Below are 16180 nucleotides of genomic sequence, written 5' to 3' on the forward strand. Positions count from 1 at the left end.
ACAAAGCTGAATGTAGATGTGGAATTTTGGAACTGGAAGGGGATTTAGTTCCACTTACCACTCCACAAAAGACTCATCCTCGTACATTCCGATAAGTGGGACCCCAACCTCCTCCTGAATACTCCAAAGATAGGAAGTTCGCCATTTTTCAAGACGCCTGCCGCATTACTGGACAGCTCTGATTTTCAGAAAGTTCTTCCTGGTGTTGAACAAGGATCTTGTGTCCCATGCCTTGTCATCTTCTTCCCTAGACAGCACTTAGCACAATGCTTGGAACAAAATAGGTACACAGTAAGTGTTTATGGGGTGCCTGACTGAGTTCCCCGTCGACCGGGCCCATTTCCACCCTCTGGGGGCACAGAGAACACCTCCTCACTCCTCCACGTGACTGCCTTTCACAGGGCTGGAGATGTATTTTCATGGTGTCTCCTCTTCATCTTCACTGAGCTAAACAGCCCCAGTTCCTTAGATGACCTGATTTATAGATCCATAAATATCCTGGACCACTCTTCTCTTGACACACTCCATTTTTTTCAGGGTCTGCCTTAAACTGAAAAATCAAATTCCTGTGTCTGTAATACTCCAAATGTGGTCTCATAGGTAACAAAGCATCAGGTGCGTGCACTCTTGTAAGTTGGACTGACTTCTTGATCTCCTCACTTGCATCTCATGCAGGAAACTTGCAAGTTCATGAGCACTACCACGAACCTTGACAAATCTAGAAAGATGTTCCTTCCTTAGTGTCACTGAGTCAATGTTTCCTCATCTGTAAAAATGGGAATACATGGCTGGGCACAGTGGCTCAAGCCTATAATTCCAGCACTTTGGGAGGCCAAGGCAGGCAGATCGCCTGAGGTCAGGTGTTTGAGACCAGCCTGAAAAACATGGTGAAACCCCCGTCTCTACTAACAATACAAAAATTAGCCAGGTGTGGTGGTGTGCACCTGTAATCCTAGCTACTCAAGAGGCTGAGGCAGGAGAATCGCTTGAACCCTGGAGGCGGAGGTTGCAGTAAGCCACAACCACTGCACTCCAGCTTGAGTGACAGAGCAAGACTCCGTCTCAAAAAAAGAAAAAAGAAACCATGGGAATGCAAATACTGTAGGGTATTTGCATATTGTAGGGTTGTGAAGATAAGACATAAAATATATGAAGTGCTGGTTCATAACAGTTACTCAATAAATGCGATATATTAATCATATATAACATATGTGTGGATTAGTATCATTATCTAACTGCCAACAATAGACATCAGCTCCTACAATGCTACACCAGCCCCTCGGAATGCAGGAGAAGCCACTGTTCTGTAAGAGTTACTACAGGCCAGGCCAGTTTGTGTTTGAGGACAGCACTGGACCTTCTTTCCAATAATGCTGTCGCCACTCATCAGTGACAACAGTACATCATCTTTTCTTCCTTCCCGAGCCACATCAGGTTATTGACACTAAAAGCATGCTCTCTAGTTTTTCTCTAGGGAAGACAGATACTGTTGTTTGCCCTGTTTTCCTTTCGCTCCCGGTAGGTTTCTCTGTCATGGCCATAGGCCCTGCAGATATGCAGATAACTACTTCCTCTTCTGTCCCGTTGCCTCCAGCCAGCGCTGTGCTAGCGCAAGCTTGCCTCCTGTGTATCTCTTCCCAACTTGCCCTTCGGTGATGTCATTATGGTCACTTGAACTTGGCCATAGTGGGGATATTTACACCACTGTGGAACATAATAACAAGGGCTGTTTTTTCTCCTGGAGAGTCTGCTGTTGAGCATTTAACAGCACACCGTCGCCTCTAGTATGGACCCACTGGGAGCACACTGAAGACAGGGACCATGTCCCATTTCTGCTCCATCCCTAGAGTCTGGCACACAATAAGTAGGTTCTCATCACTCTTGATGGATCTGTGAGTACTCCTGTCTTCTGCCTCTTAACGTCTCTCTCATATAAAACATGCCTCATGTGCCCTATTCCAGTTGCCTATTCAGGTGTTCAGGTATGGATTTCTTTCAGCTGGGACCAGAGGACCACTTGATGCAGACTTGGGTTAACCTTCCATACCTCTCCCTATCCTGGAAACTTGGTCCACTTTATTTGTTCACTAGATTTATCCAGAGAGGTTGGGGGAACTCATCTGGAAGCCAAGAAACCTTATCAAGTATCTTCAAAGAAGACCTGGGTTTCCATTTTAGGATTTCTGCACACATTCTTTCTTTCAATTGACAAATAGCTATATTGGACACCTGATCTGGGGAAGACATGCTGGGAACTATGAAGAACACAGAGCTGTCAGATATGGTCCCCACCTTCTATGAGTTTAAAATCTCCTAGGCGACAGGCAAATATGCAAAATACATGGCAGAATATACATGGAATGTATATTCTTATGTGGAATTCTTATATGGAATGTACATGGACATTCCATCTAAAAGGTGAAAAGAAGGCAGTGAAATTCAGAAAAGGGGAAGATTCATTTATAGCAAGAGCATTGGGGAGAGGCTCATACCTCAATCACATTATCCTTTTAGATCTCATCTTCCCTCTCCAGCCCACGTGCCACCAAACCACACGCTGACTCTGACTCTGTTCCCTCACGACCACCACCCGACTCACCCCAGCGTCCCTGGTTAAGCCCTATCTCTTCCAGGAGAGAGCTCTGTCAGCTGGGAAAGCCGCTTACCAACTTTAGGCCTCACTGTTCTCATTTTGGTAATTAGGAATGATCTCTAATGTTCCATGCTGCTTTACCATTGTAAGAGTCTGTGCTTCAGCCCTCATCTAGTAGCCAAAATTCCTCTTAATAAAGTCACTCATGGCTTCTTGGTTGTCTGTCCAAACAACCACAGGTCTAATTCCGGATCAGTGCACTCTAATTAGCTGTGTAACATTGGGCCCTTCCTTTAACGTCTTTAACCTCAGTTTTCTCAACTATAAAATGAGGTATCTGGACTGGGTGACCTTCAAGCCCTTCAGGTCTTTGATTCCATGAGAGTACAGATGCAGAGAAGAGAAAAAGAGAGGTCGGGCACGGTGGCTCACATCTATAATCCCATCCAAGGCGGGTGGATCACCTGAGGTCAGGAGTTTGAGACAGCCTGACCAACGTGGTGAAACCCCATCTCTACTAAAAATACAAAAAATTAGCCAGGCGTGGTGGCGGGCGCTTGTAGTCCCAGCTGCTTGGGAGGCTGAGGCAGGAGAATCACTTGAACCTGAGAGGTGGAGGCTGTGGTGAGCTGAGGTTGCGCCATTGCACTCCAGCCTGAGTGAGCCGAGATTGCGCCACTGCACCCCACTGCAATCCACTGCACTCCGCTGCACTCCACTGCAATCCAGCCTGGGCAAATGAGTGAGACTCGGTCTCAAAAAAAAAAAAGAAAGAAAGAAAAGAAAAGAGATCCTTTTAAGAGACTATATGGGAAATAATTCATGGAGAAAATGGTATCTGTAGAGATTTGGAAGAAAGGTACAGGGAGGGTACTAGGGTACCTCAGGCGTGTCCTACCATCAGGGGACTAGAGTAATGGGTCTAGACAAGAACTGTATAATGGAAGGTGTAGGCTGACAACACCGGAATCCACTGATCAGTCTAAACATCACAAAAAAGAGACAAACTATGTGCTTCTAATGAGATGCAATGGGAAATATACAGCCCCATTAATAAAGTAATTTGCCAGAAAGCCAACCCTCAATCTAGTCAAGCCTCTAGATCTAAAAATACCAACTTAATGAAAATACAAGGGATAGACTGTGTTTAAGACACTCGAGAGATGCCGTCAGCAAAATCCAGAATCTGCGCAACACTACAGCCTTACTACTCAAATGCGGTCCATAGACCTGCAGCATCAGCATCACCAAGGAGGAGGCCAGAAATGCAGCCACACCCAGACCCCCTAAATCAGAATCTGCATTTTAGTAAGACCCTGGAGTGATTAGCATGCACATTAAAGTTTGAGAAGCACTGTTCTAAGGACAAATGACCCATTTCTTCACTAAATAAAAGACAAGGGCAAAAAAGAACAGGCAGTTTATAGATCAAAAGAAAGCTAATAGATATATCAACAAATGCAATGTGAAGACTTTTCAAGCAAGCTAACAAAAAAACTGATACTGTCGAGGAAATTTGAACAATTACTAGATACTTATTAAAGAATTATTTAAGAGTAGCAATAGTATTGAGGTATTTCTTTTTTTTTTTTTTTTTTTGAGTTCTTAAAGATACATAGCCAAGTATTTATGGATAAAATGACAGAATTTCAAGAATTTACTATAAAGTAGTTCAGTCTGGAGGTGATAATGAACTGGGGTAGAGTTAAAACATGATTAGCGGCCAGTTGCTAGAGGTGTTAATTAACTGGACTGGTTTTGGGGTACATGGAGGTTTATGATTCTCTCTACTTTCCCTACATGTTTGGAAATACCCATAATTTTTTAAAATTACACTTTAAGTTCTGGGGTACATGTGCAGAACTTGTAGGTTTGTTACATAGGTATACACGTGCCATGGCGGTTTGCTGCCTCCATACCCCCACCATCTACATTAGATATTTCTCCTAATGCTGTCCCTCCCCTAGCCTCCCGCCCCGACAGGCCCCGGTGTGCGATGTTCCCCTCCCTGTGTCCATGTGTTCTTATCGTTCAACACCCACTTATGAGTGAGAGCATGCGGTGTTTGGTTTTCTGTTCTTGTGTCAGTTTGCTGGTAACGATGGGACATGCATGAAGCTGGAAAGCATAGTTGTTTTTTTTTTTTTTTTTTTAAAGAAAGACCAAGGAGGAGTCGTGGAAGATGGGAGGGACAATACCTCCGTGGCAGGGTACCCAAGAAAGAGAAAATTTCCAGCTGAAAGGGGACACAGCCCTCCGGAGCTACCGAGGCCTGGCTGCCACCTCCGGTCTGGCCTGGTGGAGGTCACTCCGGAGAGCAGACACAGCCCGAGTGGCAGACTTATAAAGAGAACCATCTGCGTCCAGACCAAATTGGTGGCACGGTGAATTGAGGTTAGAAGAAGGGGGAATTTCCTAGTTGCTAAAAACTGAAACAGGTCATCAAATAAATTGTGGAATCTCCTTCCCTGAGGCCCTTCAGAAATAGGATCGACAGGGCTGGAGTGGTGGGGCCCCCGCCCGCCGCCTTTTTGAGGTTGCCGCGCAGGCCGGCAGGAGGGATTGGAAACGCCCGCGCGGACTGGGACGCTTCGGTGCCCGGGTCCCTCTTGGCTGGGGCGGAGAAGTCGGCGGCCTCTGCCTAGAACTCTGAGATTGGAGGAGTTGAGACATCCAGGGCGGGGGTTGGGGAGGAATACGGGTTCCCAGTGCGTTTTATTTGCACATAAATGCACTTTGCCTCCTAACGCAGACTCTGTTACCTGTGCACCGGCCTTCCACCAAACCGACCCTTCACCCCTGGCTCAGGAAGAAATCAGAACTGGGGGGACCGTCCTCCCAAAGGGGACACTGTTGCACGTGGTCGGCAGCCGCGGGCCTCCCCGGCCAGGGCTCAGACTCCCGCGCTGCTTCCACGCCAGACGTCGGGCGCCGGCCCGCGGGCGCACCCGGGAGCACGATTTTAGGGGGTGCGCGCTCGCTGCTCGGGCCGGGAGCTCCCTGTTTCAGCCCCATTCCGGGCTACACGTCCCCGGCTCCACCCAGCGCAGCCTCCGTTCGGAGGGGAGCCGGCTAGCCGGGGCCTGGGTTATGGGGACGGCTAATTGCGCGCGGGACCGCCGCCTGCCTTCGCGCCACGCGGGGCCGCGCGGGCCGGGGCTGGGGGAGGGGGCCGATGACGTCATGGAGCAGTTGGAGGATTTAGCTCAGGAACCCGCCGGGGATCGGGCCCCGGGGCGGGTGTTCCATTTAGGGCGACAGCGTCCCGGGCTCGGCTTCACTTTCCCAGACGGCACGGCCGCGTTCCACGGGTCCAGAGCGGGCCTGGGGTTCTGCAGGAAATCAGAGTACGATCGCGAGGCCAGGAACTCTGGAGAATGGGCACGCAGGCGAGCGCTGCCAAGGCTCGTACCAGCCTGGGTCGGGCCAAGAGGCCATTCAAATACTTCCAGCAAAGCTTCAGGTAGGGGGAGTGACTTCAGGTTGGGGAACCTGTGATGATAATGCAGACAGTTACAGTGCTACTGCCTTCCAGAAACCAATCAACTCCTTAAGGCAGATGTTACTCCCCCATCCTCCATTTTACAGATCACAAATTAAACCTCAGAGGCGGTAAGGAAACGACCCGGAATCACACCGCTGGCAGGTGAAAGAGCCAAGATTTAAACCCACGTCTCTCTGTCTCCAAGCCCAGGCAGGCACGTTCTTTCCAAGACGCTACACTGCCTCTCACTTTCCAAGTAGCTGCATTCCAAAAGGAGAGGACATCAGGTCCAGCAGACCCCAGGCTTTTCCCACCTCCTCCACTTGCCCCATCTACACGGGACTCACTGCAGTCATAGGGGAAGGGACAGCGTAGAAAGCAGAGTAAGGATTGTCTGCTCTTCCGGGAAGAGGTAAACGTTTACTAAGGTAATAGCAAACACACTTAGCTGGCTATGGATAGAGATGGACAGAGTACACTTAAAACTGCAGTATGGAAGAAAAGTGACTTTGTGGAATACTAGGCAGGACTGTGCGGGTGATGTACTTTTTTAAAAAAGCAACCTGGCGCAGAGGCAAGCTATAATAATATTAATGTCCAACATTGATGCGCCAGGCATTGCTCTAAGCACTGCATAAGATAGAGCAGTAGTGGGAGATCTCAATTATTCAAACAGCTGGAAGTTTAATTTTGCTATCAGTCTAGCATCAGCAAAAATCCCGATTTGCCTCACTGACTCATCTCCAGCGTAGGATCTGGCGTCTGCCTTCCTGGGTTTGCATCCTGGCTCCGCCATCTTGTAGAGCAGGAAGCTATGGAGCCTTGAGCAAGCATCTTAGCCCCCAAGAGGCCCTGTCAGTTGAAAGTAGTCATGCTGCCTCCCTCATCGTGTTCATGTGACGATCCCAAGAGATAATGTGTGTGAATCCTAGCACAGTGCCCAAGGAAGCTCTCACCAAGCGTGAGTTACTAATATTATTATTCCTGCCCAGAAGGGAAAGGGATGTTTTGACCAACAGTGAATGCATTGAGATGATGTGGAAGCGACTACAACCAATAAGGAAAGTGACCGCTTCACCTAGAGGGTGATAAGGAGAAAAGTGTGACCCAATGGACTCTAGCCTAAATCCCTAATTAGGAATATGCATATGAAGGACAGGAGGGTGGAAGACATTCCAAAATAAATTTCTAAGGAGTCATGATTCACATTGAAAAGAAAAGAAAAAGGAGTTGGTTTTTGTTTTTCAGTCAACGTGACAGCAACAGAGAGTGCTAGCCGAGCCGATGCTTTCAGGGAACTGTACACACACACGCAAAGGCACAGCCTGGGCACACAGCTAGATAGGAATACACAAAAGCAACTCAGACCTGTGAGCCTGGCTTCAGGCTAACTGAAGGCCAAGCTGAATGCTAGACAACGTTTGAAGCAAAAAAGAACATAGAAATCATAGCTCAATAGGACTTTGCCATTCTGGAAGAATTTTCATCTTTTCCAAAGAGAGTGGCCTCAAAGCAAAAACGGAAGAAAAGATGCCAGAGGTAGTTACTAGAGCCCAGGGTAGATCAATGGAGAACGAACTGGCTTTGAAAAACACATATTTGAATCCAAGTTGCTGGATAAGCCTATAGATGTCATTCAGGGGCCACTTCGACAAATCCAGAAAACAGAGGAAGTTGTAGCCAACAAGAGGTAGATAAATGTCGCTCCTGTGTTCAAAAAATAAGAATAAGGTACATTCTGCAAACCGCAGACTGATACACTTTATTCCGATCCCTGGCAAGATTCTAGAATAGATTGTTTACCAAGTATTTAGGCTTTCACACAGCTATTGATGAGGTTTTTTTTTTTTTTTTTTTTTTTTTTGAAACAGAGTCTCGCTCTGTCACCAGGCGCCAGGCTGGAGGGCAGTGGTGCAATCTCGGCTCACTGCAACTTCTATCTCCTGGATTTAAGCAGTTCTCCTGCCTCAGCCATCTGAGCAGCTGGGACTACAGGCACATGCCACCATGCCCAACTAATTATTGTATTTTAGTAGAGACAGGGTTTCACCATGTTTGCCAGGTTGGTCTCAATCTCTTGACCTCGTGATCTGCCTGCCTTGGCTTCCCAAAGTGCTGGGATTGCAGGCATGAGAGACATTGGTGACTTAATATGAGTTCTCTTGGTCCTTTTCTGATAGAGGTTGCAGGGTGGTCATTTAGGAAATGCTGTTTGATCTCAGCACAATGTTTTATGTTTTCATGAAAAGAGCACAGGATTGAGGTCTGGAGACCTGGATACATATCTAGCTCCGTCATTAATAAGTTGGATGACCACAGGGAAGCTTCTTAACCTCACAGGGTCTCATTTATGAAAGATGAGGCATGAGACATGAGAGGTGTCTTCCTTTATGTGCCTCTCATCTCTAAGATTCCATCAGTCTGTCTTATAATAAAAAGTAGAGCCCAGCACGGTGGTTCACATCTGTAATCCCAGCACTTTGGGAGGCCAAGGTGGGTGGATCACAAGGTCAGAAGTTCAAGACCAGCCTGACCAACATGGTGAAATCCCTTCTCTACTAAAAATACAAAAATTAGCCAGGCATGGTGGCAAATGCCTGTAATCCCAGCTACTCAGGAGGCTGAGACAGGAGAATCGCTTGAACCTGGGAGGCAGAGGTTGCAGTGAGCCGACATCACGCACCACTGCACTCCAGCCTGGGTGACAGAGTGAGACTCCACCTCAAAAAAATAATAAAATTTTTAAAAAGGAGGCTGGGTGACAGTCCAGTTCAGAAGATGCAGCTCCGATAGAGCAGCCTTACCCCAAGGGAGGTTAATGCATAATGTCTGGTGTTAAACTGACCAAGGAGAGGGCTTGGTCACTGTTTTTTCCCTTTATACTCACATATTAATGACTTAATCCCCAAATGACGGGAGTGCTGTGACAAAAGGTCACAGAATGAAGACTGAAAGTAAGCTGGGTGGACTAGAGGAAACTTGGGCTGAAAGCCAATTAAGTAACATTTTAGATCTATTTTATTTTTTTAAATCTATGCATGTTCGGAATGGGGAAGAGTTGAATGAGAAATAGATCATGAGATGGTCTGGGTGCCGGAGACGTCCACCCATTTAAGCTGAAGCGATGTTGTCATGTAGCAGCTAACGACAGGGCCAGTGCAAGCTTGATCATGTGGAACAACAAGGATAGCACTGATGGATAACGTGCTGAGCTCTTACATGAGCTTTGCACGTCAATCTCGTTTCTGGGGCACAATAAAATTTCAGCCACAAGAAGTACTGGTGTGGTAGCCACTTGCCCCATCAGATCCTGTCATTGGTGTTGTTTCTCAGTGCTGGGTGGCCTGCCAAATAGGAGGGCAACTGACTAGAGTATGTGCAGAACAGGGCAGCCAGGATGGGAAAGATCTGAAAGCCAAGTCCCACAGGAGAGGATGAAGGGAGCTGACAGTCAGTCCAGAGGTGGCACGACCTCGTCGTGCTAGAGGGAGGAGAAATAAAAGAAAAATAGAGTTGGGCTCTGACTGCCTGCCCTTAAGTCTGTGTACTTCCACTTGTAAGTTGTGTAACTTTGGGCAAGTTACTTAACCTCCTCTGTACCTCAGTTTCCCCAGTGTAAAAAGAGGATAGTCATAGTAACTAACTCATAGGATTATGATGAAGATTATAAATGAGATGTATATGAAATTGTATGTGGGAGATGGTCCTGCTTAATACACGTGCACAGCGGTCATCATGATGATCATCATCATCATCATGATCTAGGTGGGGGCTGGCCCATGGAGGAGGAAGGAGGATCATTCTCTGTGGGTTCAGAAGGGAGAACAGGACCAACTGGTGGAAACAAGAGTGAGAGAGAATCCAGACCAACATAAAGAGACCTCTCAAGTTATCAGAACTTCCCAATGAAAACATGAGTTCCCAGTTACCAGAGGTGCTCATTGTATTCCATCTTGTAGTTGGGGAAACAAGATAACGTAATTTAAGAACTGCAAAGAAATCAGGAGGTGAGTCACTATGAATGGCAATGAGCCTTCTAGTCCTCCTCTGATGGCAACAATACGTTTCTAGTCTCCCTCTATTGACAAGTCTCTGAAAGTTTGGGTTTGTATATAACCTCAAAGACAGTGGATTTTTATTTTCTCCATGAATGTGTTTGATTTTTTTCTTTCTCACAATAAGCAAGGTAAAGACCATGTTCTTTGTAGTCAAATCCTACCCAACTTTGAACCTCTGCTCTTATTTATTAGCTTTGCAATCTTGATAACTTAGCTCAACTCTCTGGGTCCAGTGTTTTCTGTAACTGAAATAAACTAGCGACTATCCTGAGGAACAAGGATCAAAGCTGATGTTTCTTGCTGTGTTGGTAAGCACGATGCCAAAGTGGGCTGACTTTATAGATATGTGAGATGCAAATTCAAGCTTTCTGGCTCTTCGTACCTGGTGGGGACTGCAAGTTGTAGGGATTGGATAAAGGAACTCTGCTCCTTCAACAAGCACGTATGCCAAAACTGTGCTTGCAATACAGATACAGGAGACAGGCAAATTCTGAAAATCTTCCAAAGCTGAAAGTCTTGTGTGTCTCACAGGAGAGATAAAACAGAAGGGGGTAAAATGAAAGTTTTCTGTCATTTGTTAGGTTCTGAATTCAGTTCCAGGAAATCTAATGGTTAGGAAGGGGCAAGATTGATGATAATGAGATTAGACTGGAGAACAGTTTGGCAATTGACTTGGGAACCAGCCCTAAAGCACTTCTAAACCTAAAGGTGACCCCTGGAGCCTTGTGCTGGCTTTCCCATCCCGCAGAGCCCGCCAGCACTGGATCTCTCATCTCACCATGGCGGTCAAAGCATTAAGCCTGAGTGACTTTGCCCATGATTTGGCTTCTGACAGTGGCAAGGTGGTAGCTGGGGACTTGTCACACCCTTTAAGACAGCACCCGCCACACACACACACACACACACACACACACACACACACACACAGAGCACCTTGGGTTGTGACACTCTGAGGACACTAACAGATGGCCTTTTCTCTCTGCCTTCCAGTGTGATGGGGTTGGGGTGGACCTGAGCAACATCTTCCTGGAAGGCATTGCCATTCTCAACATTCCCAGCATGTACGGAGGCACCAATCTCTGGGGAGAAAACAAGAAGAACCGGGCTGTGATCCGGGAAAGCAGGAAGGGTGTCACTGACCCCAAAGAACTGAAATTCTGCGTCCAAGGTAAGCCAGGAATGAGGATAATTGCTTCAGGTCAATGCCCAGTGGTCGGAGCCCTCAGGTGGGTGTCAGCGGGCTTCACTCTGTGCTTCACTCCGGATACTCTGACTCATCATCCCTGATGTTGCAAAGTTTACAACTTAATCCGGAAGACAAAAATTCACAAGAAGCGTGTCGTTAATGACAGTCATTTGTCACACCATGGGGCTCCATGAGGTTCAGAGTCAAATGCTGCCACTGTCAAGGTTACCAGTGCTCTCCAGTAGCTAAATCCAATTGTCAGTTCCTAACCCTCATCTTGCTACAGCAGTCAGTGGCATGTGACCCAGTTGATCACTCCCTCTTCCTGGAAACGCTTTGTCTACTTGGCTTCTAGAACTTGACTCGCTCCTGGTTTTCCTCCCCCCCTCACTGGTCATTCCTCCTCAGTCTCTTTTCTCTCTGACCTCTTGATGCTGGAGGGTCCCCAGGCAGGGTCCTTGACCCTCTTCACTGTCTGTACCTAATCTCTTGATCACCTTGTCTAGTCATGAGATTTTATTTAAATACCACGTGTATACTCACGCTGCCTCCTGCCTGTGTCCAGCTTTCCCTGAGCTCCAGGCTCATGTGTCCAGCAGCCTGTGCCGCACTTCCCTTGTGTGTTTAGCAGACACCTCAAACTTGGTATGTCCAATGCAGAGTCCTGCCGTCTCTCCCCTAAACCTTCCCCTCCACAGCCTTCTTCCTCTCGGTTAACTCCAGCCTTCCCATTGCTAGAGCCAAAACCCTTGGCATCATCCTGGACTCCTCGTTTTATCTCACACCTCACATCCAGTTCATCAGAAAACCCGTTAGCTCTACTTTTTAAAAACATCCAGGATTCCACCACGCCTCACCACCTGCATTCCTGCCATTTTGGTCTGAGCTGCCATCCTCTGTCCCCTGAATTACTGCAAAGCCTCCTCACTGGGTTCCTTGCTTCTATCCCACTGCCCTAGGTAGCCTATTGTCACCACCACATCAGAGAAGTTAGATTCTGACACTCCTCTTCTCAAAATCCTGCAGTGGCTCAGTGAAAAATCCAAATATCACATGAACTAGAGGGCTCCGTATGTTCTGGCCTCCCATGATCTCCCAGACCTCCTCTTCTGCCACTGTCTCCATCGCTCACTCTGCGTCCACCACGCTGGCCCCTCCAACACATGCTCCCATGAACCCACTATTCTCTCTGTCTGGAACAACTGGGTAGTATGCTTTAGAGGCCACCAGCTGGGCCTTCCACTTTTAACTCACCAGAATACAGAACACAGCTTTCTGAGAATGTCCTTAAAACCACCTCTATCCCAGCCCCAAAAGCAGCCATTTTCCACCAATAATCCAAATGGAGAGATTCAATCAAAGCTCCTGACAACTGATTCCTCCGTGGGCTTACGGGTCCTCATGGGTCCTCACAGGTCCTCAGAGGACAGGTGAGCTAGGGGAGAAAGCCAGGTATAAAGGCACTGGCAGAGACACCATACCAACAGGCAGAGAACCAGGTTCTAGTCCAAGTGCTGCTACTAACCTATTTTTTGGCATCTCAGTTTTCTTTACTGTAAAACCAGCATCTTGTATCAAAATTATTTTAGGTGGATGGATGGGGTTGAACCAGATCCTTGGTTCTTAAACCAGCTGCTTGTTGAAAATGAAGATTTGTAGACCCCAGCCCAGATCTACCCCCTGTGGGCTGGTTCCTGGGAATCTACATTTTAATGAGCTCCCCAGATGACTCTGATGGGTTGCCAGGTTTGAGCACCACTGCTACAGGCAAATGCCCGCAGTCTCTTCCATGCCTGGCATTCCATAGCTCTGTGTGCCTGTGTGCTTTGATGTCCCAGGCTGTTGGTGCTAAGGTGGGATGTAATCCCACCACTAGACACCAGACTTGAGGTGGGGATGGGGGGTTATTCTCATTTCACACCCATCTATTTGACAATCAGATTGTTATATTTCCGGACAGGTCATCAGGAAACAACACCTCCACACTTCTGTCCTCTCCTCAGGAATTGTTATTTCTCTGTTGACCTCTTTTTTCTTTTCTTTTCTCTTTTTTTTTTTTTTTTTTTTTGAGACGGAGTCTCGCTCTGTCACCCAGGCTAGAGTGCAGTGGCACATCCCGGCTCACTGCAACCTCCTCCTCCCAGGTTCAAGCGATTCTCCTGCCTCAGCCTCCCAAGCAGCTCGAATTACAGGCACACACCATCACACCTGGCTACTTCTTTTGTATTTTTAGAAGAGATGGGCTTTCTCCATGTTGACCAGGCTGGTTTCGAACTCCTGCCCTCAGGTGATCCACCCGCCTCGGCTTCCCAAAGTGCTGGGAGTACAGGCATGACCTACCACACCCAGCCTCTGTTGACCTCTTAAATCCTCTTTATTTCACACAGTAAACTTAGTGTATAAAGCTGAATGTGTTCCTCCTTCCTCCCTTGGCAGGGGAAGTTGTGGGTGCTAACGAGGATGGGGAAGCACTGGACATTGTATCAAGTTCCTACAAATTTTCCTACCCTGGTGCTCCTCTCTCAACCCCCACTCTGGCATCTAGCTCCCTCAGAGCACAGGAGGGAGTGAGCAGAGCCGAATCCTCACCAGTGTCCCCCATCCCCACCGTCCCCCATCCCCACTTCTACTCTCCATCACCCTGGGGCTTGAGGAAGTTCTTGATGAGACCATGTGCTGATCAAGGACAACCTTCATCTTCCCCTTACATGTCTGACTTTTTGTCTTCCCCTTCTTCAAGCCAGAGCAAAGAGTCTGCTGATTGCTTTTGACTATCAATGTACAGGAACTCTCTTCTCCAAATCCCCCTTTCTCACCCCTACAATGTGCTTTCAGAGCTAGAAGTGAAGCCACTTCCTGTTCTTTAGATGAGGACATGAGCTGATCAGAAGGGAGAGCAAGGAGGGGGCACTGACATCTGGGCTTTGCAGAGACACCAGCACTGAGCTTTCTTCTTGAAAGGGCTATGATCTCATGTAAGTTGAGCTGTTAATGGGAAAAGCTAAAGAGGCAACGAATTTTAGTGAAAAAGCATTAGCCTGGGAGTCAGAAGACTGGAGCTCCAGTCCAGACTGTGCCTATCGCTAGTGTGTGACCTGAGGCAAGTCCTTTCACCTCCCTGGGTCTCAGTTTCCTGTATGTGTAAAATAAGCAAGTCTGACAATCATATTTTAAGACTCCTTACAGTTCCGCAAAATTAAGGCATAGTCAGATTTGGTCTACGCGGACTCTTTCTTGGACAGAATGGTATTCAGATTTCTCCCTTCTTTCAGTGTATTTTGTCCCGGGATTTAGAGGCTAGTGGCTGAGAAGGCAGGGCGCTCTTTCTGCAACCTCTTCCTGTGTTGTGATTCTCAACTCCTCAGCAGTTTCGTTGGGGTTGGAGGAGAGGGAGAAGTCAGGTGAGTACAGCAGGAGGGAATGAGCTTATCATAGGAAGTGCAAGAGGAAGTGACGATGGAAGGGGTTACTGTCAAATCTCTCTCATCAGGCCGGGCGTGGTGGCTCACACCTGTAATCCCAGCACTTTGGGAGGCCAAGGCGGACAGATCACTTGAGGTCAGGAGTCTGAGACCAGCCTGGCCAAAATGGTGAAAACCCATCTCTACAAAAAATACAAAAATTAGCCAGGCATGGTAGCACACACCTATAATCCCAGCCACTCAGGAGGCTGAGGCAGGAGAATTGCTTGAACCCAGCGGGCAGAGGTTTCAGTGAGCTGAGATAACACCACTGCACTCCAGCCTGGGCAACAGAGTGAGACTCCCTCTCAAAAAAAAAAAAAAAAAAAAAAATCTCTCTCATCTAAGATTAGTCTTTCTCCTGGGAAAAACTATCCAAGTAAGAACGTCATTCAAGATTAGCATAGTATGGGTTCTATAGAAACATCGGCGGATAAGAAAGCAATAAGGGGTATTGAGAAAAGCCCCAGGCTTGCAGTTAGATCATCTGGGTTTAAATTTTGCCTTTATGCTTTCTAGTTTTATAGAAGTTACCCAACCTCCCTGAGTCTCAGCTTCCTCATCTGTAAAACTGGCATAAAAATACATGGTTTCTTAGTAAGGTGTGAATATGAAAGTGCCTGGAACATTGTATAAAAAGCTCAAACTTAAAAAAAAAGTCCCTACGCCTTTAATTCTATTTTATGCCAGAGAATGCCAGTTGATTCACATTTGAAGTTCTTGTCGTAAGCATTACTATCCACCTGCACTACCACTAAGAAAGAGCAGAACTCAGCCGGGCACGGTGGCTTACACCTGTAATCCCAGCACTTTGGGAGTCCGAGGTGGGCAGATCACCTGAGGTCAGGAGTTTGAGACCAGCCTGACCAACATGGTGAAACCCCGTCTCTACTAAAAATACAAAATTAGCTGAGCATGGTGGCACATGCCTGTAATCCCAGCTACTCGGGAGACTGAGGCAGGAGAATCTCGACCCCGGGAGGTGGAGGTTGCAGTGAGCCGAGATCACACCATTGCACTCCAGCCTGGGCAACAAGAGTCAAACTCCATCTCGAAAAAGAAAAGAAAGAGCGGAGCTCCTACCAAACTTCAGCCCAGCCTTTGTCATAGCACATTGTAAACTTATATTACCAATTGTACCTACTATCTCCTTTTTTAGACCTTTCAGATTCCAAGGATGGAGGCTGGGTGTTATTAATCTTTGTGTCACCAGTGCTTGGCCTCAAGAAGTTACCTCCCCCTCCACACGCACACAAAGGTTATTAGTTACATGAGAAGCATATGGAATTTGTTATGTTTTATTTTTTTGTAACAACAATAAGAATGGTGAGACACAGTCTCTTGTATTTTTATTTCATTTTGGCTTGCAAATAATTTTGCATGTATTAACTTACTGTA

General features: G+C 47.2%; 1 protein-coding gene across 7 annotated transcripts in view; it reads left to right on the forward strand.

Moving 5' to 3' along the window:
- DGKG (diacylglycerol kinase gamma) overlaps window positions 1–16180 on the forward strand; it is a 208638-nt gene that overhangs the window by 155636 nt on the left and 36822 nt on the right. For all 7 annotated transcript variants that reach the window (XM_032298337.1, XM_032298339.1, XM_032298341.1 and 4 more), the window contains one exon: window positions 11126–11303. In XM_032298337.1, coding sequence (XP_032154228.1) covers window positions 11126–11303 — 178 coding nt within the window. The remainder of the gene's footprint in view (window positions 1–11125; window positions 11304–16180) is intronic.

This window comes from Sapajus apella, unplaced genomic scaffold (genome assembly GCF_009761245.1).
Source record: "Sapajus apella isolate SASKATOON/1434 unplaced genomic scaffold, GSC_monkey_1.0 scaffold38, whole genome shotgun sequence".
Taxonomy (NCBI): domain Eukaryota; kingdom Metazoa; phylum Chordata; class Mammalia; order Primates; family Cebidae; genus Sapajus; species Sapajus apella.